We start from the raw sequence: 27358 nt of genomic DNA on the forward strand, positions 1-27358 counted from the left end.
CGCAGCCATCTGGTTCGCCAGACCTCAGTCAAATCGTCCAACCCATGCCAGCATGGAAAGCGGACGTTAAACGATGATGATGATGATGAAATGTATTGTAACAACATTGGGTATAAAGCTACAAGCAAAGAAAAGCTAAAGCTATAAAAATGGCTGGAGTTATTTGAAGAATCTAATGTGGAAGCAGCTTTTAATGGTTCTTTTTTTAAGAGACGAACTCATTTTATGAATAATGACTTTTTTTTTCTTTTTACCTGTGCTACAGTCTTTACTTAATAGCTTTTAAGCAAAAGGTACAGAAAAAAGCAGCAATTAAGCAAGTTTTAATGTTTGTGCTTTATGTGTTGTTTTGTTTTTTTCTTTGTAAAGGTGTGCAGCTTAGTGGTTAAGGCAGAGCTGGCCAACCTGAGGCCCGCTTGATACTTTCTTGAAATGGGTTCATTTAAACAAACATTTCAAAAATTTTATCAAAAATTGAAGATTGTAATGAAAAGTAAAAAAGAAAAATACTACTGTTTTTGCAACGATAATATTTCATGTCGAATCAACGATCATTCGTTCATTATTGTAACAATAGCATGAGAATTAGTGCATAAAGTATACAAGCAGCCCTCAAAAAACTTTCTGTGATTAAAGTGGCCTGCAATGTAATTGGAGTTGGCCAGGCCTGGATTAGGCTATTTGGCTCATGAGCCTCAGGTCATGAACTCAATTCCTGGGAGTGCTTTGTGTCCTTAAGCAAGACACTTTATTTCATGTTGCTCCAGTCCACTCAGCAGGCAAAAATTTGTTGTACCAGTAATTCAAAGAGCCAGCCTTATCACATTCTGTGTTACATTGACTCTCCCTGAGAACAATGTTAAGAGAACTCTTAATGCATATTTACAGAGTGTTCAGCCACTTGCACATTAATTTCATGAGCAGGCTGTTTCATAGACTGGAACACTAGTTGTTGTAAATGACAGAGTGTCAGTTTTTTTATGTGTTTTAAAATTTGCAATGATATGTTGGTTTCTTAAAAAATATAAATAACTATGGCAGTATTTAAAGGACTGCATAATACAAGAGGATAGACTATATTAGTGCTAATTGCATTGTATTCAAGATCACATTATACTCCAATAAATTTTGTTTGTAACGTCTCAATGGTATGTATGTTTATAACTAGAGCAGAAAATGTAAGATACAAAGAAACTGTGTAATGATGACAAAATTAGTTATCAACCAGGCTAAATTTAATAACACACCTGTGTATTCTGATTATTTAAAAGTTCACTCTTCAAAACAGTAGGTCATAGAAAATAAGTACCAGTCAAGATCTGAGGTTGATATAATTAACTATGCCCTTCCCTTGAGCCCCTGTTATAAGTAAATCTTTAATTGCACAAACTGAATATTTATTGTTAACTAACACGGAAATATATAAATATACAGGCAAAGGTTCCAGGTTCAATCTCACTGCACGGAATCTTAGGCAAGTGTCTTCTACAACAGCCTCAGACCAACCAATGCCTTCTGGGTGAATTTAGTAGATGAAAACTGAAAGAAGCCTCTTATATATATACACACATCATCATGATTTTACGTCTGTTATCCATGCTGGCATGGGTTGGATGGTTTGACTGGGCCTGCATGCTGGAAGGCTGTGCCAGGCTCCAGTCTGATTTGGCATGGTTTTCTATGGCTGGATGCCCTTCCTAAGGCCAACCACTCTGAGAGTGTAATGGGTGCTTTTTATGTGCTATTTGCATGACACCAGTATCTGCCATGCAATTTTGCTTGGCTTGATGAATTTTCTTCTCAAGTGCAACATAACGCCTCCAAGAGGCCCAACCCTTGAAAGGAACTTGGCCACTTTGCCTCCACGGGGCCCAATACTTGAAAGGAACTCAGCCACCTTGCCTCCGTGAGGCCCAACACACAAAAGAAATTCAGCCACTATGCTACCAATATATATATATACATATATACAAGGGGGTGCTGTAAAGATTTGAGCTTTAAGGGTATTGCGAAAGATCTGGTTGGAGGTCCAGCCTTCTGAAGAATCAAATGAGAAATCAGCTTTTGATGGTTCATTTTTGCTTTCTTAAGAGATATACAGGGCTTAGAAAAACCGAAAGACCGCTGCAATACGTGTATGAATCTGAGTGGGCCAATCAAAACCTTGTGAGTGGATTTGGAAAGCATAAACTGAAAGGAGCTCATATACATGTGTGTGTGTGTGTGTGTGTTCCCACCACCCACTTGACAGTTGGTGTTGAAATAGTTTTCTTTTCTGGAATAGACAATATCTAGTCCATGTGTGAACAAGACAATATTTAGTCCATATGCTGCATGAATAATATATCAAGATCAGATCTGAGAAACCACCCAACCATATTCTTTTGAGTTCTAGCCATTATATTTCTACCTTTGCAACCATTTCCCGTCTGCAGGAAAAGTTCTCAACCCATACTGGCTTCCGAGGTTTCTCCAAGAGTTTAGAAAATCTTGGAACTCAGAGGATAAAAATTAGTTTGTTTTTTTTTGAAAAGTTTGTAAAACTTGTCTCAAGTTTGAAAATATATATGGTTGTTGTTTAGTCCTAGGTAATATCCATCAAATAGACCTATGATCAATGGAATTCCAGCAGTGACCATCCCATTTGTTTAAGGATATCTAGAACTACTACATCATCTAATGTATCCTCCTAATTTAACAGGGTAGGATTCAAGTTAAGGAAGATTTGACTACTATTTCTATAAAACAAAATAACCACACATAGGTTCTATTGTTGGCTCGTAGTTGAAGATGCACATTAAAACAGATGGCAATTATTATTAGAAATTATGTAATTTCATTTTTAACTTGATGTTGCATTAAAATTTTTTAAAAAAAGCATCATAAAAAGAAAACAAACAATGAATGGACTCAGAGTTCCAAGTAAACAATTCCTTACCGATTTCGTAAGCAATCCATTGCCTAAAATATCCATTGGTTCATTTGAAACATTTTCTTCAACAGTCTCTGAAATATCTTTTTTATCAGCTTTTGAATCATTAATATTTTCACCCACAGCTTGTGCAAGCGAATCAATATTTTCACTTTTGTTCAAAATTTTGTCCTCATTTTGGGACAGTCTATCTTTAGCAGTTTCATCTGAAAGCCCTTCTGCTTGTGAAACATTTATTTCACCTTGATCAGACGTAGCTTCCTGTGAGCACTTTTCAGCTTGATCAAATGTAACTTCTTGCGAGCACTTCTCAGCTTGATCAGATGTAGCAGTTTGCAAGCATTTCGCTTCACTTTCAATGTCCTTACTCTGCAGTTGTTCTTCTCTTACTTCTAATTCCGCTTCTGGTTTGTTTAATGTCAGTACTGGTTGCTCAGTCTTTTCATCGTTGCTAGCTACTTTAAGGGAATTCTGTACACTGTCTGGAGCTCTGATTAACATTTCCGAAGGTTCCAGTACAGCTGTAAGTTCTTGTGCACCATTACCTATTACTACAGTAGCATTACTAGTATAATTTAAGTGACCACTGCTAGCTTCTGCTTGATGTCCTCCTGAATCATCAGGTTTGTCAGGGGTATCTCCATTCCAAATGTCTTTGTTTAATGATAAATGTTTTTCCTTCTTATCTATTTGGAAACTACTGCCCTCATGTTCATTCACACTTGCTTGGTCCAGACTGTTACTGGCACTGTTTGGCACATGAGCTTCAGGAACTTCAGTGGGTGTTGAGGGCATGATGAACTAAAGAATATTCTGCAAAACATAAGAACAGTACAAATTTCAGAAATATGCCAAAATGTATACAGAATATTAAATAACAACAAGAAGTAGTTAATATATGAAACCACCTGAGATTTACTTGTACTAAAATGAATTTAAACAAGCAACACTCATACAAATTTCATAGTATTTTGAAAATGATACGATTATTGGCATTTTATAGAAAACTATGAAATACAGATGTAAAACAACATTCATACAAGCAGAGTCTTTTGCTTCCAGTCTTCCAAGGAAATATGTCCAGCCACTTTGGAAAATATCATCTTGCTTGGAAACAGGTGAGAAATGGTGACAGGAAAGGCATCAAGCTATAGAAAATCTGCCTAAACATATCCTGTCTGACCCATGCAAACATGGAAAAGCGGACATTAAAACAATGATGAAGATGATGAGATTGCAGGCTAAAAATGCCATTTTTTAAAATACTTTTTTTTATTGCTTGTTGTAGTTGCAATTGAAATCCATTTTGGTTGTTGCTGTTTAGCCCCACGTTAACCTTGATAGAACAGAGCTACGATTAAAGTTATTCCAGCTATGACCATACCATCTTTTATTTCAGACAGTATGCATTTAGTGCTGAATTATCTGAGGTGAGTTTTTCCCCCCCTAAAACAATAGTGTGTGATATGAGGGTGATTCAGTCACTATTTCTAGCAGGGCAAGTAACCACACAGAGACTCCATGCATCAGTTAAAGCTGCAAGAGTGCACCTTCATTTTTTCCCGTGTGACTGTTCCTCACTCAATTACAAAACCAGAGATTCTCATAAGTGAAAAACGAGAAATTGAGACATTTGCAGCTTTCCTAAAGTATTAGAGAAATAACAAAGTTTCTTGACCTGCCACAAATATCAAACAAATTCCCAACAAGCCAGACCCTTAATGATTTAAAAACGGACATTTCTGATAATATAGTCCAGAATAGTGAATAGTCATAGCTGAAATCTCTTTCAGAATATTTCTGCTCAATGTGGACCAACCTCCAGATAAACAATAGCAACAACATTTTAATTTTATTTATAACCTTCCACTGTCATCAGAAACATCTTCCCTGTCGCATGGGTGATAGGTTTCTAAAATTGGTATTTTTCTTCCGTTTCATTCGGAATGGTTCATCTATTAATCTTATCTTCTCTGCCAATGTTAATTCTTTCTTTCTTTCTTTATCTTTGTCACAATATTCATTTTTTGCCAGGCACACTGAATTCTGAACCTTTAGGTAGTCTTTTGAACAACTAGAAAAAGCAGTCAAATCTCCCTCAAATTACACTCTACAATTTAAAGAAAGGGTCCATTTGATACAATATTCCTGAAAAAGTGCCAAGATTGTCAGATCTAGAAAGCCTTTGTTCTGAAGAGAAGACCTGGAATGAGTACAAGGGAATTAAAACTCTTAGACTTTAACCCTTTAGTGTTCAGATTATTCTATCAAACATAATGCTTATTGATTCCCATTGATTTGAATTGATCATGCATTATCTCATATCTTCAAGATCTTGATGGTGTAATTACTTAATGTAGAATAACATTGTAGGGTAGATGTGAGGGCCTGAATCTGGTCAGTTTGAACATAAAACAGATTAAATATTTTGGCCGGATATGGCCGGTTTAAATACTAAAGGGTTAAAAAAAAAATATTGCACCCCACCCCACCCCCGAGAGAAACTGTTTTCTTTTTCTTTTTAATGGCTTTGACAGATAAGGAAGGACAGAAGTTAGTCTTTTTCAGGGATCAGTGACTGGTAGAAGAAACTTATACACACAGTATGCTTGTAACAGGGCAGAATCTGCTAAGAGCCCCAAGGGCCAGGTGTTGATCTTAAATGAGGTGAAGGATTAAGTGTACAATGCAAGAACAGGAATTCTCCCTCTGTAGGACTTCCATTCAGTTTCCACTGACTAAATTTCACTCACAATGCCTTGCTTGACCAGGGGCCATGGTAGAAGACATTCGCACAAAATGCAGTGCAGTGAAATTGAAACCCAAACTACGTAGTTGCAAAGCAAACACCTTAACTACACGGCTATACTTGTAGCTGTTAATTAGGTCACCTAAATAACAAGACTTATCTTCAAGTAAGAAGCCAAAAGTGGAAAAAAACAAAACAAAAAAATAAGTCATGTGGATAATATACTAACGTTTAGTAATATGGCTGGTATAGTCTAGTAACTAGACTATCAGCTTATGATGTCTGTTTTCTTGTTCATTTATTATTTTTTTTCTCAGAACAAGAAATATAATATAACTATATGATTCAGTTTTATGTAGCTCTAAATAATAGTTATTGAATCTTTTTTGAAAATGCTACCATCAATAATAGACTGGCTTTCTATTCAGGGGTGAAGTAATTTCTCACCAAACATATTAGCACAAATTTCAACAAGTCAATCAAGGAGCCTCCATGTGATTACTCGAGTCACTAGAGATAGCAGCTAAATGTTCCTCTAATCACACCCTATTCATCATCATCAACATTTAACATCTGTTTTCCATGCTGGCATGGGCTGGACAGTTTGACAAGAGCTGGCAAGTCAGAAGACTGCACCAAGCTCCAGTCCGCTTTGGTATAGGGGCTACAGCTGGATGCCCTTCCTAACACCAATCACTTTACAGTGTGTGCTTGGTGTTTTTTATATCACACCAACAGCAGTGAAGTTACCAAATGGTTTACAAGACAAGACCCCTCAATATCAATAAAAATGAATGTACACATTGAATACTGTTTGCAGACAATCTTCACATTGAACTAAGGAAGCTATGCTCACATTGGTTTCCATTTGCTGGTATTATCTGTCAGTCACAACTCCTAAAAGTATCACATTTTATTTTATAACCCCATCTGGTAACAGCTTGCAAGATTTGATTTTATAATGTACGGCATTGGAACAGAGTCCATGAGGCATCCTATTCAACATTCTAGCAATCCCACCAATCCACTACCACGGACTGGAAATTTACTTTATGACCTTGAAAGATTGAAAAGGCAAAAAGTGGACTCAGATTACACAGAGTTAGAATAAATATACAAAACATTGTTATCTAATGCCCTAACAACTCTGCCAATATGCCACCATGTGCTGGGTACAGTGCTTCGGGACACAGAAAGCAAAATAAAATCCCTTGAGTATCTGATGAGGCTCTCTTGCTCTCAAAAACGAAAATAACTTCCTCATAAACCCATTTAAATTTTGGACAACAACAACAAATCCAAAAGCAGCCTTGATCCACTTAGTCAAATTCCCATTGGTGGCCCTGACCATATGCATAACATAACCGGGAAAACGAATAGGATGATCACAGCTACTCAGAACATGAATAAAGAGTTAAATAGTATCAACAACAAAATCCCACCCTATCAAACACTGTGCATGAAGGGGGTATTTATTTTATATCCATGTGAAATCTCCAAATCAGTTCGACACATATATACTTCAGTAGACTGGTGAGGGTTTGAGATTGTTTGCCAAACACTAAGAACTTCAAGGCAAAGAACATGCCTCAATGTGGCTGCTCAACTTGCTAAGAGAAAATGGCAGCCAAAACTCCCTCAAACCATGCCCAACCATTTCAAAAACAAGGGAAGAGATGTGTGTATTCAGGATAATTTATTTATGGATACACTCTGTTTGAAAGAAAAAGAAAGAAATAAGACAAAACAAAAAATGTGTTTTGGTTTAATGCCTTTCCGAAAAAAAAAAAAGAAAAGAAAGAAATGACACCAGGGTGAAACAGCAACTACATTGTTCATTTTGTTACACTTCAACTTCCTTTTTTAATGTCAACAGAAACATTCACTCAATGAGCTAGTTACCTGTCTTTCTTAAAAGTTTTTAATCATTTTATCCAGAAAAATACCAATAAACTCTTCAAAATCTGTCTTCAAAACATTAAGTTACCTATGTTAAATGCAGAGAGCATCAAAATGCTAACTGGAATAAATTATACAGCAAAGAAAAGCAATATTAGCCATTGCTTAATATTACTGTACGCTTTCAGCAAGTATGGGGAGATAATTTTAGACATGTTTCAGTTTTATTAGACTTACTTTACTGTATTAGCTTATATAGTGTTGAGAGGGTCAATAAATAAATGCACAAGAATGAATTCTTGTTAATGTAGAAGCATTCAAATATTAAAAAAAAAAAAAAATTATTCTTAAACGTCAATAGTTAAGTGCTAACACATTTAATGCCGGAAAAGTTAAAACACTTATATGTCTAAAGTTGTTTGTTGTCTTTTAGAGTTAATCGATCAACTTGAGAGCATGATCTACATTAACAACAAAAAATATAAAGTTTACAAAATTTGAAGCTAAACCAAAGTTGTCGTTTAGCCCCAGATCAACTCTGAGGAAGCTTATGATCAAAGGTTTTCCAAAGATGACCATCTTGTCACATTAATACACTGTTGAATGAATCCTTCGTTTTTTTGAAAACGGTATGACGAAATTGAAGGAGATATGGTTGTTATATATGGCATGCAGGGCCCTCTTTTTAATATTTAACTCTTGGTCAGCCCTGACTGTGGTCTATGATAAAAGGCATTCCAACCACTACCATCCCATCGATTTTGTATATCCTGGTCAACGTTATCCAATGTCTTTTGTTATTTGAATCAGAAGGATATGATTTTTGAGAGATTTGACAATAAATCTTTTTTAGAAAATCAAGAGACGGAGTAGAAGCTCTCTTGCATTCACTTGGTGGTGTAAATAGACGAAAATCGAAATAAAAAAAAAGTTTGCCCAGCGAAAAGACGAGTGGGAAATCTCCCAACTGCAGATTAAATACCGAGGTAAACAGATAAATAAGATCGTAGATATCATTGATAAGAGAAACTAAAAAGAGGGACATGGTGTTAACCAAGTAAGCTTTATTGCTGCTATCAACAGTTTCAGCGAATGAAGCGCTAAGATACTTGTCACTATGACCTTTTTAATAGCAAATTTCACAGAATAATTGTATCATGTTACATAGAATCGAGCTAGCGAGGGAGCATTTTCTGATCGCATTACTGGTAAAGATAGCAACCAAATTTCCCCCAAATAACACCCTATATTTTCTAATAAACAGGAACATACTGGGCACTATATAGCTGAGGTATATAAGGAAGGAATGATCACTGCTGGAACGCATTTCATCGTAGATCTGTGCGATCGGGTTTGATCTAAGACATTCCAACCCTGACATCCAGACATCAATTCAGATATAGTACATTTAGGACTACATCATCTACGTGTTCGCCTTTTTATAAGAACAGAGGGAGTGATTAGGTGATATCTAGCAGTTATTTAAAGCAGAAGTTTATTCGTTGGCTCGCAAACAACATGTTTAGAATGGAGTAGCGAGCGTCTTCGAATAAATGTAATCTTTCAAATAGACTTTGCGTAGCTGTTTCGATTTCCGGTCACACCTACTTCTTTTCATTGTCATTTCTGGAGGAAATGTTGACCCTCAAGTAATACCCTGACATCTAAAGAGAAAACAACCCATTAATAAACACTGCAGAGGATTAGTAAATGTTTGATATTTGGCTCCGTTTGCTTTAAATGTATGCATGAAATAAAAACTTTATCATATTTTATCGGTACAGTGGTATATGAGAGGAATCAATGGTTAAGGGTAAAAGTGAAAGCGCATTTCCATATCCGGCGTGAAGATTTGGTTATTTCCTGGATGTAACTAACTGAATTATATAGCTATTTATTATACAGGAATAAATCAATAATGAGTCTAATGTAAAATCCTTCTCTTTAGTGAATGAGTAAAGTTTTCTTTCGCCTTTCATTTAATAGTAAAAAAAAAAAAATCGTATCTTCACAATACTTACTCCTTTCGTAACAGAGTATGATAGTTAATCAACATAAATCTACTTATAATAAAAAAGAATATAGGCGAGCCAGAATATAATTTATATTTAAATAGTGAAAAATAATTGAAAGAGAAAATAAATAGATATGGAAGAAAATAAATTGTGAATTAAATGAGGCATTGAATTAAACAATATTATAGGACATGATTTAATAACGTTTTTAAGGAAATAAATCTAAAGAGGGAAACACTAAGTGGATTAATTATGAAGAGGATTTTAATAATGTAGAAACTAATAAATGAAATGAAAATAGGTTACCAAATGGGGACTAGAACAACTCGACGAATTCTACCAAGGTGACCGTTGTAGATAAAATATAAAAAACAAAGCAAACGAAAAACACAGTGATGAACCGCACTAATGTTCATAATCTACTGTATGATAATTATGTTTTAGATATAAACAAAATCTACATAATTACAGTTTTATTCAACGACAAATTAAGTAAAATATGTAGGGTGCGAGGTCAAACATCCAATGAATAAACTAACAACACGGATGATAGCTAATGCAATCTGTTGAATTTATAATATACTGGAAATAGTAAGATAGTTATCTCTTTAAAAAATTGTAGTATAATAAGATGTATTTTAACAGAAAGCAATCAAAAATTTATAAAGGATAGGAAGTAAATATTTATTGATTGGTAATAAAACAGTTTTTTTTTTTTATACATGAAAAAAAAGCCAAGATGAAATCACTGAAGAAATAACATTTTACAGCTGCAAATGGACAGATCAAACAATAAAAACGAATGATTGATAATGTCTACTTTAGAAGAAATAAAGTTAAGCAATGTGAGTGATATCTTGTTACTTACTTCTCTCCAGTAGCGATAATTTACCGTGTGTATATAAATATATATCTAGCAGGCCGCAGAGATCGAAGTAAGATATACATTAGTGCAAAACGGTGAAAGGGTGAAACAGTCGCCCCCGCTTAACCGAATAAATCTTTGGATAATACGAGATTTTCAGATTACTTACTAGGTTTTTATTTAAAAAGAAATTTCAAAAGACATTAAAATGGACCAGGAAATACTATTAATCAACGTCATTAAGTAAATTGTCTTGATTACAAAGTAAGTAACATTCAATTCGAAGAATAACATTCCGGAATATTCTTTCAGATTGTGAATCTATATCATTCAGAAATGCTTGAGGATTATTCGTGATTTCTATTACACTTACCTTGTTTGTAAAGTTAAATATCTTAATTGATTAATGGATCGGTAAAGTTCATATTTCTATGAGGAGAATATAGTTAATTTTACAAGATTAAAACTCAGCAGGAATAAAATTTCAATAAGGACACTTTCTGACAAGAGACCGGTTATTTAGCTTCAACAACGGCGCAATCACATCGAAGTAAGTCAATATTTTACTCTATCAACAACACTTGACGAAATCCTGTATCTAAGATCATAAAGGATTTTAAAATATTTCCTGTATTTTACTGTCATTTCTTTAACAATTAATATTACTGCTTTGTACTATTATAATCTTTTAACGGTTGTTTTCGGTAGGAAAGTATTTTTTTCAAATACTTTTGTTGGTTTATAGCATTAGTCAGTAATTTAAGAATCACTTTATGAAGTTTTCTTCTGGATTAAATATTTCTAATATTCCAATTATCACCGCAATTGATTTTTTTTTTTTTTTTTTAATTTTAATAAGTTAACACACGAAGAAAAGATCAAACCCTACCAAACTGTTACGATGCCCAGCTCGAATACCTGCCGGTCGATGTTTGAAGGAAGAACGCGGAAAGGGGAACCAGGAAGCGTTTAGTTTGAATACTTGCGAAAATAGTAAATCCTGCGAAAGGTACCCAAGGCACAAATAGCGAAGTTTTTAACCAGACGGTGTGGTAGGCCTACGAACGCTTTCGCAGTTTCGTTCCACATGTAACAGTTTCGCTTTTCGCCAAAACAATTCCTCTTTTTTCCACTTTCGTTTCTGCCTGTCATCTACATGTTATCTCCACAATGTTTACTTCGCGCTTACCTACTGTAGGCACAGAACCCGTGTGTGTATATATATATATATATATATATATATATATATATATATGTTGTATTTAGGAATGGTGGTCATCTTGCCAGTTTAGCCAATTAGTATTACTTAAGTTTACCGTGAAACGGTCCTTTTTTCATACCGAATTCTACTTGGTGAAATTATTGATTACTTCTTAATTAATTAATTTTACCCTTTGTTATTATATATAAATGCTATATATACATACAATTGCACGGTGACTTTCCGAGCATTCTGCATATTACATATATACTTTTACATTAAAAAAAAAAATCAATAGGTTAAGTTATTCAGAGAATCAATAAATCTAACTTGACCCAATAAACTTGTAAATTTAGCTACGCAAACAGCAAAGATGTTGCTTAAAGATCAGTGAATCGAAATTACAGTTGTGTGTATGTATAGTGATGAAATGATAAAATATAAAATGTTCTTTATTCAGTCAAATGACACTAACATCGTTTTAGACCCAGCTCAGCTACGATCTAGCAGACCTTTGGTTAAAGGTGTTTCAGCCATGACCCTCCCATCGTATTTTCAGACACAGAAATACCTGAAAATAAGATGTAGTCCAGCTGTTTCTAGGACTACATTATTCAGTGTATTCTTCCTTCTTTTTTTTTTTTAAGATAGCAGGGATTTGGATAAGATTTGGCTGTTATTTCCACCAAGTCAAGTTTCACTTGGCACTATGATTAATAAACCAAGTACCTGTGAAGTACAAGGGTCGATTTAATTGATTTCCCCCAATTCACCCCTCTCAACATGTATAGCTTTGTGACCATGTATGAAACGATTACGATTTTTCAGTTAATGTTTAGGTCAGGTTGAATACATACATCTCTTGTATATTCTGGAATTTGATGCTGTGGATCAGCATGTGAGTTTTTCTTTCTTCCTTCCTTTAAACTTGATCGTTATAGTTTAATGATATGAATACTGATACACACAGGCGTGCACACACTGCGCTGTTTGAGCTAACAGCATTGATTTGATGCTATTTCTGTTTGTTTGCCACTGGACAGACTAGATATGATAAATGTGTGCTTCTGCTGAAATGAGAACAATGCCCTTCCCCCTACAAATTTATTCAGCTACCAAGATGGTCTGTAGCGCGTATTTCTTTCCCTTCTCTCTACTTGATTTATATACTTCAAGCCATTCTATACTGCACCACAGGAAGTCAAACCTATCTCTCATTCTTTCATTGTACTTTATTACCTCCTCCTCCTTCTATCCTCTCCCTCCCCCTCATCTTCATCTAAAATAACTGCTTTGCCTCATGAAAAGAAATCATCAATATTGTTATTTCTGTTATTTTAGAATTGTTAGAGCATTGGATAGAATGCTTTACAGAGTACTTCTCAGCATTCTGAGTTCAAATCTCATTGAGGCCAACTTTGTTTTACATCATTTTGGAGGTTGATAAAAGAAAAAGAAAAAAATGATCTCAATTCAGCGCAGTGGACTGATGGAACAGTTAAAGCCTTGTGATATATGTTCAGGAACTTTGGATTCTATCAGCAGTTTCCATGACAACACTGATGCCCAGCTGTATCAGCCTTTGGGGCAACAGCATCAGTGATGTGTGAAGGGGAAGCTTGCTTTCACAGTCAACTGTTAGTTTTTACAAAAATCCTTTACACAAGCCTGTGTAAATGAATGCAAATACATGGCAAGCCTGATCAGCAGAAGCCTTTGTTGTAGAAGAATCAGTGGTGTTCAGCTATGTCTTACAGTGAAGTTTATGTGTTTGGATGAATTTCTATGTTGTGAATAGCAGAGGAATCTAATGCTTTGGGACTGTTTATTCTAAGGAAATGAGAAATTTGTCAGTTCTTTCTGTCTGTCTGTCTCTCTATCTTTCTCTTGCTCTCTTTCGCTCTCTCTCTCCCAAATAATTAGATAACTCTGAAATGACAAATTCCTCTTCTCCCTTCACAGTATAACTTTTACCAATGCGTACCTTCACCTGGTTTCTTGGCCGCTAATTTCTAACATCTTGACCTGCATTCTGAGTTCAAATTGTACAGGTTTCAACTTTACCATTCATTTCTCCAGGTGATGATGAAGACGTGCTGGGATTGAACCTGCCTTTGCTTTTTGTCCTTTTGGATTTGGTAAAATATGATAGTTACAGGTTATGTTACAGTAGTCAGAATGGTGTCTTCATTTTGATTATTGCTTTCTCTATGTTTTGATTACGTACACTCCAGCCTTCCTCAGGTGTCTTGTAATTCACCTTATTGTCTTGCCTTGGATTGAACTCAGAACCTCTAAATGACTGTACTGCATTACCAATGTCTTTATCCACTATATTATGCTTGTGGGCAGTGACCGAGTGAATTTTTGAGGCTTATAAACTTCCATTGATGTCTTATGTCAGCTCTGTATCCAATGGCTAATACAGTTCTATATTTCTGAGGTGAGGGAATTTTATTTTGTTACATTCGTTGTAGTAAAAGCCACAATCAAGATGAGGACAACACTCCAACTAGTGTAACATAATAAAATTCCTTGTCTCAGAAAAACAGAATTGTATTACTGCTTGTTGTTGATTACTCTCTGGTCAGATTTGATCCATTACTTTTACAGTCAGTGCTTTCATCTTTTTCTCGGGTACTATTTCTTTTTAAGATACTCTCTTTTTACTCTTACTTGTTTCAGTCATTTGACTGCGGCCATGCTGGAGCACCGCCTTTAGTCGAGCAAATCGACCCCAGGACTTATTCTTTGTAAGCCCAGTACTTATTCTATCGGTCTCTTTTGCCAAATCGCTAAGTGACGGGGACGTAAACACACCAGCATCAGTTGTCAAGCAATGCTAGGGGGACAAACACAGACTCACAAACATATACACACACACATATATATATATATATATATATATATATACATATATACTGGTGTATAATTTGAATAAGATTTGGCTGTTATTTCTGACAGGATGAGCTACTATTTAGTGGGCCCTTAATTGGCTAAATAAGCACTGGTCACATATTTGGATTGATCCAGTCTACTATATCCCCTCCCCCTCAATGACTAACGTTAATTCAATAAATTATTATTATTATTATAGAATAATTGCAGTGAATATCACCAATTGGTAGAGCATTGAAGTCAACTCCTCATTCTTCTGGGGGTTAATGTAATTGGATATACCTTCCTCCAAGGATTTATATTCTGCCTATGCTTGACATGTTTATTATTTAAGAGTTGACAGATACATCAAGAGTTTTCTTGCTTACATCACAAATAAGTGCAGACATGGTTGTGTTAATTTAGGTTCAGTCTTACTACACAGAACCTTGAGCAAGTAATTCCACTGTAGCCTCTAGCTAACCATTACCTTGTAAGTGGATTTGGTTGATTAAAACAGTACAAAGTTCATTTATTCCACTCTGCTTCTTCCCCTCATTCTTCTTATTTATTCTTCCTCCCACTCCATTCCCTTTATTTCACTTAATCTCACTGTGACCCTATTTGTACCTCCATTTTTGGTCATTCTATTCCACTTTCTAACTTTTATTCTATTTCAGATCTGCCATATAAACAGATTTCTTCGGTCGGATAACATACATTATTTTCTTTCTTTCTCTTGCACTTTTAATTCTCTTTTTTGTCTTTGATAAAGATTATTTCCCAAAGCACTGAATTCTTTTCTGTTTCTTTCTTTGGAGCATTTATCTTCATTGTACACTTCTTTGATTGTTGTTTTTTTACTTTATATTTCTATACATTTTCAGTCATGCACTTGTCTGACTCTATTATTAGTCTGCTTGTCTCTTCTGTACTCCATAATCTTACTCATGTTATTTTTATCCATCCATCCATCAATCTATCTCTCTGTCTGTGTGTCAGCGTGACTGTTTACATTCTGCACTCATGAAAAATTGTTGAGGTATAAGCAGTGAAGTTCACATCTCATTCTCATTCCCTGTCAATAACTTATCTACTAGTTTGTGTTTTTGAAGATAAGTGGAATAAAAAACATTTCTTACCTGAAAAGACAGAAAGGTTTAATTAGCTACAAGAAAGGCATCCAGTTGTAAAACAATGCTAGCATGCAAAAGCAGCCATAATATAAATGATCAAATAAAATATTTTTGAGAATCTCATACCGACATTTACAGAACTTATTTCGTGGAATGTAAACTCTAGAACCAGTAGAGTGCCAGACTATAAAATGGTTTGCATTATACTGGGTATGTCACTTTACCTTCTGAGTTAGCCATCTGGAAAGCCAATAAAATAAGTTCCTGTGAAGTTCTTGGGTTGTTTCGAGGTAGGACAAAATTCCATTGTAGCTGTTGAGGAACTAGCAGAGAAGCTTGCATTTGGTCATTCAACCATTCATTGACACCTACACGTCATTGGAAAAATCAGCAAATTGGGTCAATGGGTTCCTCACAAACTTTCTGAGTCTAATTGCAGACTGAAAGTGAATGTGTGCTCTTCTTTCCTGTCACATCTCACGAATGAATCTTTGTTCAACCAAATAGTGACTGGTGATGAGAAGTGGGTTCTCTATAAAAATGTCAAGCACCGAAGACAGTGGGTAGGGAAAGGAGAAACACTGGCACCCCAGGCTAAAGGTCTTCACCCACTAAGTTGTTGTTATCTGTTTGGTGGGATATGAAAGGTTTAGTCCACTTTGAACTTTTAAACTCAAACCAAATAATAACAAAGGAGATCTACTGCAAGCAGCTTGAGTGGCTTAAGTCAGCGCTAGAAGAAAAACGACCATCTTTGCTTTCAAGAGGAAAGGTATTCTTCCATCAGGATAATGCTTGGCCACATACAGCGAGGATGACATTCCAAAGGCTGGAGCAGTTTGAATAGGAAACGATACCCCACTCACCATATTCACTGGACATTGCCTCATCTGATTATCATTTATTCCACAGTCTTCAAAATCATTTGGACAGAAAAGATATGAATTCTGTAGACAAAGTCAGAACAGTACTGGAGGAGTATTTTTTGTCACAGACAAGTGAATTTTGGATGAGGGTCTTTGTACGTCTATCAGATAGATGGAAGAGCATTGTAGAAAATGAAGGAGAGTATATTTTAGATTAAAAAAGAACTCTGTTTATCTTAATTTTGAAAAGTAAAAGAAGTATTAAAAAAATGCATTTATAGGATGACCCAATATATATATATATTATATAGGTCCTGACATGGTTATGTGGTAAGAAGTTTGCTTCCCATCCACATGGTTCTGGGCTCAGTCCCACTGTGTGACACCTTGCTTAAGTATCTTCTATAGCTTCAGGCTGACCAAAGTCTTGTGAATGAATATCGTGGACCGAAACTGAAAGAAGCCTGTCATATATATATCTCTACATGTGTGTATTTTTGTGTCTATATTTGTCCCCCACCCATCACCACTTGACAACTGGTGTTGGTCCGTAACTTAGTGGTTCAACAGAAGAGACCCAATAGAATAAGTACTAGGCTTTAAAAAATTAAGTCCTGAGTGTGATTTGTTTGACTAAAACCCTTCAAGGCGGTGCTCCAGCATGGCTGCAGTAAAATTACTGAAACAAATATATGCTGCAAACAGGCTGTGTGGTTAAGGGGCTTGTTTTGCAATCACATGGTTCTAGGTTCAGTCCCACTGTGCAACACTTTGGGCAAGCATCATCGGTTATAGCGCTGGGCCAACCAATACCTTATGAGAGAGTTTGGTAAGCAGAAACTCTGTGTGTATGTGTGCCCGGCTTAACAGCTGGTATTAGTTTGTTTATGTCCTCCATAACTTAGTGGTTCAGCAAAAGAGACTGATAGAGTAAGTGCCAGATTTTTAAAAAAAGTAGAAAAATTAAGTACTAAGTTGATTTGTTCTACTGAAAGCCTTCAAAGGAAATGCTCTAGCATGGCCATAGTCAAATGATTGAAACAAATAGAAAGTTGTGTGTGTGTGTGTGTATAATTTTCCCTGATTAATTTCTTAGGAGTGGCTAGATGAACTAAAAGAGACCTTTATTGAAAGCCACAATTGCAGTGGCTATCAATAAACGAATTTTGTGTTTTGTAATTGACCTCTGGATCTGATTATATTTTATCTGCCTTTCTAGTTAATACTGAAGTCAATTTAGTTCAACAAAACAGAATTTTCTAGTTGAAAATGTAATGATTATCTTTTGAAGCATTTTTTTCTTTTCCTCTTCCTTTGATTTCTAATGCTGATAAATACATGGTTTCAAAGTAATGTATTCAGGGTATGTCACTAACACCCTTTCAACACTACTTGTATCTATTTCACTTATCCCGTTCTATTTTTAAGTATAGTTTTATATCCTTGTATGTTGGCTGTATAATTTAACAAAGCTATTGGGGAGAAAATATATACACGTTGCACTACTATTAATATTACATGAGACTCCATGCTCTATATCAACAGCTCACAGTGAACTGTTTACCAACCTGAACTGCCAGTTGTATCTCATCCTCCTTACCACTTTTATATCCTTGTATGTTGGATATAGAATTTAACAAAGCAGTGAGGAAGAAAGTATATACATGTTACACTACAAATAATATTACATGAGACTCAATGTTCTTTATCAGCAGCTTGCAGTGTACTGCTTACCAACCTGAACTGCCAATCGCTCACAGTTCTTACTTTATAACACTGAGTCAGTCCACCTTTATGCAAATTCGATGACTGGTACCCGTGCCAGTGGAGCGCGAAGAGCACCCTCTGAGCATGATCACTGCCAGAGGAACAAACTGGCTTCCGTGCTGGTGGCACGTAAAAAGCACCATTCGAACGTGATCGTTACCTGCATCACCTTACTGGCACGTGTGCTGGTGGCATGTGAAAAAACATTCGAGGTCGTTGCCAGTGCTGCTGGACTGGCCACAGTGCAGGTGGCACATAAAAAACACCACCTGAGCGTGGCCATTGCCAGTACTGCCTGACTGGCCCTCGTGTTGGTGGCATGTAAAAGCACCTGCTACACTCTTGGAGTGGTTTGCATTAGGAAGGGCATTCAGCTGTAGAAACTCTGCCAGATCAGATTGGAGCCTGGTGCAGCCATCTAGTTCACCAGTCCTCAGTGAAATCGTCCAACCCATGCTAGCATGGAAAGTGGACGTTAAACGATGATGATGATGATGAACATATACTTAATGTGCTATCATTTAAGCTTGCAACATCTACTTTGTATAAAATAACTTATTCCTTCACTAGTTTCAGCTTTCGGGCTGCAGTTACACTGGGGCAATGTCTTCAAGGCTTGTTTTAACTTATCATATTGATCCCCAGTATTTATTTCAGTCTAGTATATATTTTATCCCATTCTATTTGTTGAACTGCTAAGTTAAAGGACATAAAAGAACAAAATATAATTTTTAAAAAACTAATGTTTTAGAGCAATGTAAACTGACTTTTTAGAGCAGGTGTCATCTCATTTGAATATGCAATGTCACAGGGTGGTAATATTCTTAGAACACTCACCTATCAGATTGAACTCTCTGGGAAAATCTGCCACCTATTCTGAACAATTCTTGGGTTTTCATTAGTTTCGATGCTGAATATTCAACTGAATAATTGTAAATGGTTGAACATTCCACAGACATATGTACCCTTAATGTGATTCTCAGGTAGAATAGGTATGATACATGGTTGCATCATTAACCCTTTTGGTACCAACCCACCTGAAACAGCACCTGGTTCTATATTACAAACTTCCTATTTTAACACTTTAGCATTTAAACTGGCCATATCAGACCCAGATTTTGTACCAGGTTTATATTGAAACGGGCCAGATCTGGCCTCTTACACCTTCCTTCCAATGTCATTGTAAAAATAAACAATCACTTCATTGGAATCTCCAGTCTATGAAGTAATGCATGATCAATTCAAAATAATGTGAATAGGTAAGCATTGCATTTGATAGAGTAATCATCATCATCATCGTTTAATGTCCGTTCTCCATGCTAGCATAGGTTGGACGGTTCGACCGGGGATCTGGGAAGCCAGAAGGCTGCACCAGGCTCCAGTCTTATCTGGCAATGTTTCTACAGCTGGATGCCCTTCCTAATGCCAACCACTCCGTGAGTGTAGTGGGTGCTTTTTACGTGCCACCCGCACAGGTGCCAGGCGAGGCTGGCAACGGCCACAGTCGGATAGTGCATTTTACGTACCACCAGTCCAGGGGTCCTGGCATCTGCCGGGTGCCAGTCATAGAGTAATCTGAATGCTAAAAGAGTTAAAGTGGTCTGAATTCAAACCTTCCATCAAAATTTCCTAATTTTTGTTCCAAATATCAGTTTGATAATGACAAAGTTATTTTACTTAATTCTTCGTTATTTTCAGAACCAATGAAAACAAAGTTGGCATATTTCAAGAGAAATATGATACCAAACAGGTCAAATCACAGGTACAATTTATCCAACATGCTTCCACACAACTTCCAGTTACTCATTTTCACTCGCAAGGCTTGGGTCAGCCTGGAATTATAGTGAAAGACACTTGCTGAAGATGCCTTGCTGTGGGATTGAACCTGAGACTTAATGATTGTAAAGTTAACTTCTTGCAATACAAATATGGGCCTTCCTGTTTATATTTTTTTCTCTACTATTGGTTTGGTGTGTAGGAAGAGGCTGTGCGCATGGTTTTTGTAGAGAGCCAATGTCCTGAGGAGGAAGGACTGGGTATAGTAGTTGAGTAAGGGGTTAGGCTGATGGAAGCACAATACAGGTGGCAAGAGGAAGAGAGTTGCATGTGTTGAGATCACCTGGGCAGAGGTTGCACAAGACCAGCCATCTCAAAAGAGCAGAAGTCTCTACAGTAGTGGTAGAAAAGGCAGAGATAGGAGACAGTCTGGTGTACACATATGTAGTGATTTCATTTCATTTTTCTTTTCTCTTTTTTTAGACAAAGGCATTCACACATTTCTGTTTGTGTCAATTGGATTGAAAAATCTAGCAACAAAGAAAAATACAAAACCAGTTGGTAAGCTAAGAATTTAGTATCTAGTTTTCTTGCAAATTTTACTGTTTAGAGATCCTAAAACCAAGGTGTCACACAAAAAGCATTGGTGTGGGTGCTGGTGTCACATAAAAAGCACCCAGTACTCTGTAAAGTGGTTGGCATTAGGAAGGGCACCAGCTGTAGAAAGCAAGCCAAAAACAGTATGGAACCTGGTGTGACCCCTGGCCTTGCCAGTTCCTGTCCAGCCATCTGACCCATGTCGATATGGAAAACAAATGTTAAATGTTGATGATGATGATGGATGAGGTATGGTTGTGTTGTTAAGAAGTTTGTTTCACAACCATATGGTTCCTAGTTTGATCCAACTGCATGGTATCATGGGCAAGTGTCTTCCTCAAATTCAGATTAACAAATGCTTTGCGGCTGAAAGTTGATAGACAGAAACTATACAGAAGCCTCCCTCTCTCACACACACACACGCATGCACCTGTGTCCTTCTGTGACTGTTTCCATTTGTTTTCATACTGAGGCTGCTTTGGCCTCAGTAATGTTTGTTTATGTCCCACGTGAACAATATATTTTATAGCATGACAATTTAATGTGCAAAGACTAGTTGAAAAGACATGTAAAGGTTGACATCTAGAAGGGCATTTGGTTGTAGAACACTACATCAAGATGTCTTGTCTAAATCATGTCAGCATGAAAAAAATGGTCTCAAAACAATAATATAATATAATATATGTAAGAATGGAAAAACCAATGCAAAATGCTGATAATGTGATGCCATTCATTGGACTGAGCCTTTGTTTCTAGATCATGAAGATAAGCCCATGTTTCATCTCTTCTCAGTATACCGGAGAAAAATGTATCTTCACTGGTTTCAAAATGCTTCTATCAGATCAGAGCAGACTTCCACCCTTTTCTAATGCAGTTTAGTGTTGTACCATAACAGGATAGACTTGATGTCCTCTTCTCAATGAAACAACTACACTCATTGAGCTAAAGAAAACTTTTGACAGTGTACCTTGGACTGTAGTTTAGTGGTAACTTATAAAACTAGGTAAAGATGAACAGCTTGCAAGAGTTGTGCAAGTCATGTACAGGGTGCAGTGAATATATTTTTGTCTAAATTATGCAAAAATGAAAATAACTCTGACATCTCATTTTAACAGATTTATTTACCAAATTTACATAAAGGTATCTTGAAATACTAAAGAGTAAATTTATGGAATTAAATCACCATTCGCTTCAACCACAGCCTGCAGACTTCAGAATCTCCTGCCATTCTTCTGGATGGTCTCCTTGTTTAAGTTAGTGAATACTGCCATAATCCTTGCCTTCAGTTCATCTTTGATGTTACAAGGAGTTTTGTTGGTCAGCTCAACTGTGCCCCACACATAATAATTTAGCGGGGTTGAAGTCTGGGAATTAGGTGGCCAGATGTCAAGGGTGATGTGATACAAAAATTGTCTGACAGCCATCACTGGGTTCTGCTGCTTGTGTGCAGAATCCTGTTGCCAGACAGGGTCTTCCAGCAGCCTCCCTCTTGACCTAGGGCAGCACTACCTCCTCCAGGCACTTGATGTAAGCCTCTGTGTTGTGTCTGAGACCGTGTGGGAAGATGAATTGAAGGCACAATATTGCCATCACTAGTGATCACTCCAAATACCATGATGTTCACTGGATGTTTAATTTCTATCAACTCTTGATACATGTTTTGGGGACATGGCAAGCCAACAGTTGTTCTGTGTGTTCACCATCTGTTGGTATTGGAGCTTCCAGCATGAATGCCAAGCAGTACAGCATGTTGTTTTCAAATTTCTGGCAGAGTGATTTGTGTGATGGTGTTGGTTGTCTCACAGACAGTACCCAACTGACCCTACTATGCTGTGAGGTTGACAAAATCAAAAACAAACAATGCATGTGCATGAAATTAAAAGCATAAAATGGCAACAATCTACCCATCGCACCCTGTATACTGCCTGCAGGATAAAAGTTTTCAATGAGAAATTTATGCCTCGAGAGTCAGTTCTCAGCCTTACTCCTGTTTATTATAGTTCCCCAGGCTATAACAGATTTCAGACCAGTTGCCTATGGAAGAAGCAAATATGTTCTTTTAGATGTGTAATGTTTGGGTGTATGGAAGACAGCACGAATGAGCTGAGAGAAAAACTATGTATGGGAGGAATCAGATGTCATGTGCAAGAAACAAGACTGCACTTGTATGGACATGCGTTGAGTACTGAGGATGGTAGTTGGATAAAAAACATATTACCAAGCAATCCAAGAAGAAAACTGTAGACAACATGAGATAAAGTAGTGAAGGGTGAACCTTATGAAAGAGATGACGAAGGACCACAACAGATTGTGTGACAGTGTTGAAGATTTTTTTCATTCAACACAAGCATTGGAAACGATACTGATGATGCACTGTAACTTTTGTGTGGCTTATAGTTAATGTACTGGTGTGACCATGCTACCTTTCCTATTGTTGTGAGGTAGAATTAATGTATTAATATCATCACCTTACTGAGTCACTAATGTTTTAAATCCATACCTTCTCACTGAATAATTTTGGCTCAATGCTTCAAATTTTTAGACAGTAAATTTGATATCATTAATGCTTTATGGAAAGCGTTAAAGACGTAAATAAAGTGAAACGACTTTAAAATGGAAGTTAAACTTTGGTCTCAGCATCAGTTCACCATTAATTTGAGTGCGAAATTGGAAAACTTTGTGTTAAAGGGACATAACTTTGGATCTAACTGTGACGAAATGAAAATATCGCCAATTTCAAAATATAAACACCAGCTCTATGCTCTTTTACTCTTTTCAGTCATTTGACTGTGGCCATGCTGGAGCACCGCCTTTAGTCGAGCAAATCGACCCAGGACTTATTCTTTGTAAGCCTAGTACTTATTCTATCGGTCTCTTTTGCCGAAGGGGATGTAAACACACCAGCATCGGTTGTCAAGCGATGTTGGGGAGACAAACATATACACACACATACATATATGCATATACATGTATACGACGGGCTTCTTTCAGTTTCCGCCTACCAAATCTAATCAAATGGCTTTGGTCAGTCCGAGGCTATAGTAGAATACACTTGCCCAAGGTGCCACGCAGTGGGACTGAACTCAGAACCATGTGGTTGGTAAGCAGGCTACATACCACACAGCCAATCGAATTAATATTAAAGCCTTTTGATAGCAACACATCTGAGACTACTTCTGGTTCCTTTATACAAATCTGTCTGTTTTAAAATATTTATTGATATGTTCAAAACCCTAATTTAAGAGTTTTCAGCGATGTCCTTCCTCCTCTGACTGTCATGAAAAGAAAATAACTTTCCTGGAGCATTGGGATCTATTTTGAAACTTAAATAAACAAAACTATATGTTTGTTCCTCAAAATCTCTGTGAAATTCCATCTCTTATTCTCAGTGCATAACCCTTCTCTTTGCTAGGGTGATATTTGAAGGAGATTTAGTTGCTTTTTTTAACAGGTCGAGTGACTGCATAGAGACCTATTGTTAATAAAATCTGAGACAATGGCCTTAAAAATTTAGAAAATTTTGTCATTCATTATGTTGGGTTAGTTTTACTCCTTTGCTTTTATATTTTCTTTTGTTTTTATTTCAGAAAAATGGCAGAGGATCTTTGGTCCCCTATAGCTCACGTGTATGACCCCCTTATGGCAGGGAGTATCGATGGAACAGACGATGTTGCCCACGACCATGGCATAGTGCGAGCACTCAGTTGTAAATATAAAACTAACAAACAGGTTGCTGGAGATCCTAGTAGGACAATTTTTGCTTCCAGACTGAACCCCAAAACTGATGAAAACAGCCTCCGTAAATGTTTCAGTGAATACGGCCAAATTAAGCAGTTACGTCTTGTCCGGGATATTGTTACAGGATTTACACGAGGTTATGGTTTTATAGAGTATGAAGAGGAGTATTCTGCACGAAAGGCCTTCGTTCAAGCGAATAAATCTCTGCTGGATGGCTCTGAAATATTCGTTGACTTTGAACGGGAACGAATTTTGAAAAACTGGGTTCCTCGTAGACTTGGGGGAGGCTTTGGTGGAAATAAAGAATCAGGGCAATTGCGTTTTGGCGGTAGGGACCGGCCATTTAAGAAGCCAATTATTGTCAATTCAGATAGTAACAGTGGATATAAAAAATGGGACTACAAAGATAGCTCCCACCAAAAGAACAGGGATTTTCAACACAAAGATGGCAGGTTTGGCTCTGAAAGGGGAGGGAATTATTCTCGGAGTGATAGCAGAGAATTTAGAGATAGAGGGGACAGAGGTGGGAATTCTGAGAGGAGCTACAGAAGTAGAGAAAGAGGGAGAGAGAGTTTAGAGTCTAAATACAGAGACAGAGGTTATAGAAATGAGGAGAGAAGAAATAGATGAAAATAAATTATTTGATTTATTATTTTCAAGACGATGGAGCATAAGAAATGAGAGAGTACCAGATTAAACACCTGGCAGTATTTAATTTCATCCCTCTATGTTCTGAGTTCAAATCACACTGAAATCAATATTGACTGACCAATAAAATAAATATTAGGTACGTACCAACTAGAGAACCTCCTGGGGTTGCTCTGTCCAATTGAAGTAGCACCCAAATCTCCTTAAAAAAAGGATTCATTGGGCATTGGTGCTGGTATAGCTTTGTGGTTAAGCAGTTCACTTCACAACCATGTGGTTTCAGGTTCAGTCCCACTAAACAGCACCTCAAGCAAGTGTCTGCTACTATAGCCCCAGGCTGACATATGCCCTGTGAGTGAATTTGGTTGACAGAAACTTTGTAGAAGCCCATCATACACTTACATACATATACATATTTGTGCATGTGCGTATCTGTGTTTGTCCCTTCACTTTTGGACAACTGACATTGATTTGTTTATACCCACATAACTTTGCAGTTCGTCTTAAGAGGCTGATATACTATGCACCCAATTTTAAAAAATAAGTCTTAAGGTCAGTTTGATTGGCTAAATCCTTCAATGTGGTGTCGCAGCATGGCCACAGTCCAATGACTGAAACAAGTAAAAGAATAATGTAATCCCATTTATACAACACAATTGGATAATGACAGCTGAGACTCCTTTGACTAAAGTTCTGTTCAGTCAGCACTAATGAAGGGGTGAATGACATTATTATTATTATTGAGTGAGAGAGCAGTGTATGCCATCAAAGTGACACTGGGGTAAAATATACGAAGCCCAGTATACCCATCATGACTACCCGTCTGATAAAGGTACACTAGGTATACTTCATTTGAATAAAAAAAGATAAAAATAAACTGGGTGTTTGTGGTAGCAAATGTTTTAGTAAATATAGCTCTGCTGAATTAGGCCTGACCTGAAGTTAAACCACAACTATTAACTAACAGAAAAAAAAACCTTCTGCAGTGATAGCTTGAAAGAAAGTACCTGCTAAATGCTAATGGCTTTACTGCATGACTCAAATACTCTCTATCAGACAAATATCAACATGATGAAATAACACTACAGTTCTATATTTAAGAGATGAGGAATTATGTACATTATTTACATTTGACGGATATTTGTCCTCATCTTGTTTGTTGTTAACACGTTTCGGCTGATATACCCTCCAGCCTTCTTCAGGTGTCTTGGGGAAATTTGGAACCTTGGTTCTCACTCCTAAGGTATTTTTTGATGTTGTTATTATATTCAGGTCACTGTCTGAAATTGAACTCGGAATCTTGGGGTTAGTAGCCTGCACTCTTAACCACTGCGCCATATGCCCAACGTTGTATTAGCAACAAACAAGATGAGGACAAATATCCGTCAAATGTAAAAAATGATGAAATGACTGTGATTTAAATTAAATGCTACCAAATAATTCAGTTGAAAATAAAGTTTATTATTTTTATTACCTTTTACTAATGTTTCACATTTCATCCTTCTTTCCTTACAAGTGTCAATCTATAAAGAAAATAATTCTATAAGGAAACCTCTGCATATGTGTTGGAGGAACAATTTCTTTTTTACCAGGGGCCAAATTGTAAGTGTGCCAGGGGAGGCTGGAAACGGCCACGATCGGTTGGTGCTTTTTATGTGCCACCAGCACGGAAGCCAGTCAAGGCAGCGCTGGCATCAGCCATGTTCAGATGGTACTTTTTACATGTCACTGGCTTGGGTATCACAACTACAATTTCCATTTGATTTTTATTTTGATGTTGATGTACTTGACTCAATAGGTCTCCTCAAGCACAGTAGGTTGCCCTATGAGCCAAGGTAAGCACAGCAGGCAATCCTGCGATCAAAGGTACTTTGGATGAGCTGGGGCTGGTTGTGTGAAGCTGGTGCAGGAAACAGCCATGAACTCACATTATTTGTCAGGTCTTTGCAGTCACAGCATATCTTCAGAGGTCTCGGTCTTTTGTCATTGTTTCTGTGAGGCCCAACATCCGAAGGTCATGCTAGACCACCTCATCCCATGTCTTCCTGGGTCTATCTCTACCTCGGATTCCTTCAACTGTTTGGGAGTAGCACTTCACGGCAAAATTTCATTCACATCACATCGTATCATCTTGAAAAGTGAAAGACATTGTATAATGTAGTTCTAGATACACTATGTCTGGTCATAAGATACTTTTACAGTGGAAGATTATTAGTGATTCTTATGCAGATTTCTGACTTACAAAATAATAATGATAATAAAACAAAACAACATTGTATGAAAGTGCATCAT

General features: G+C 36.7%; 2 protein-coding genes across 16 annotated transcripts in view; one reads left to right on the forward strand and one right to left on the reverse strand.

Moving 5' to 3' along the window:
* The window catches only part of LOC115220344 (peptidyl-prolyl cis-trans isomerase FKBP8), a 37975-nt gene extending 25305 nt beyond the window's left edge, over positions 1 to 12670 (reverse strand). Inside the window, exons 1-2 of one of the 5 annotated variants that reach the window (XM_036509846.1) lie at positions 12519 to 12670; positions 2939 to 3745 (exon numbers count right to left, since the gene is read on the reverse strand). In XM_036509846.1, coding sequence (XP_036365739.1) covers positions 2939 to 3727 — 789 coding nt within the window. In that variant the 5' untranslated portion in view covers positions 3728 to 3745; positions 12519 to 12670. Of the gene's footprint in view, positions 1 to 2938; positions 3746 to 10463; positions 10641 to 10833; positions 10973 to 12518 lie in introns of those variants that run through there. The other 4 variants (XM_029790449.2, XM_036509844.1, XM_029790448.2 and 1 more) reach the window with 4 other exon arrangements.
* On the forward strand, positions 9209 to 26096 carry LOC115220345 (U11/U12 small nuclear ribonucleoprotein 35 kDa protein-like). 11 transcript variants are annotated; one of them, XM_036509849.1, is made up of 4 exons: positions 9209 to 9322; positions 11320 to 11512; positions 20567 to 20644; positions 24268 to 26096. In XM_036509849.1, the coding sequence occupies exon 4, from the start codon at positions 24272 to 24274 to the stop codon at positions 25046 to 25048; it is 777 nt and encodes a 258-aa protein (XP_036365742.1). In that variant the 5' UTR covers positions 9209 to 9322; positions 11320 to 11512; positions 20567 to 20644; positions 24268 to 24271; the 3' UTR covers positions 25049 to 26096. The 11 variants fall into 11 exon arrangements, with proteins under 11 accessions (XP_036365742.1, XP_036365746.1, XP_036365744.1 ...); XM_036509848.1 differs by lacking the exon at positions 9209 to 9322 and adding an exon at positions 10972 to 11010; XM_029790451.2 differs by lacking the exon at positions 9209 to 9322 and adding an exon at positions 10972 to 11010 and having other exon boundaries at positions 11320 to 11507.
* Positions 26097 to 27358: the final 1262 nt, after the last annotated feature.

Source organism: Octopus sinensis, linkage group LG16, assembly GCF_006345805.1.
Source record: "Octopus sinensis linkage group LG16, ASM634580v1, whole genome shotgun sequence".
In the NCBI taxonomy this organism is placed as follows: domain Eukaryota; kingdom Metazoa; phylum Mollusca; class Cephalopoda; order Octopoda; family Octopodidae; genus Octopus; species Octopus sinensis.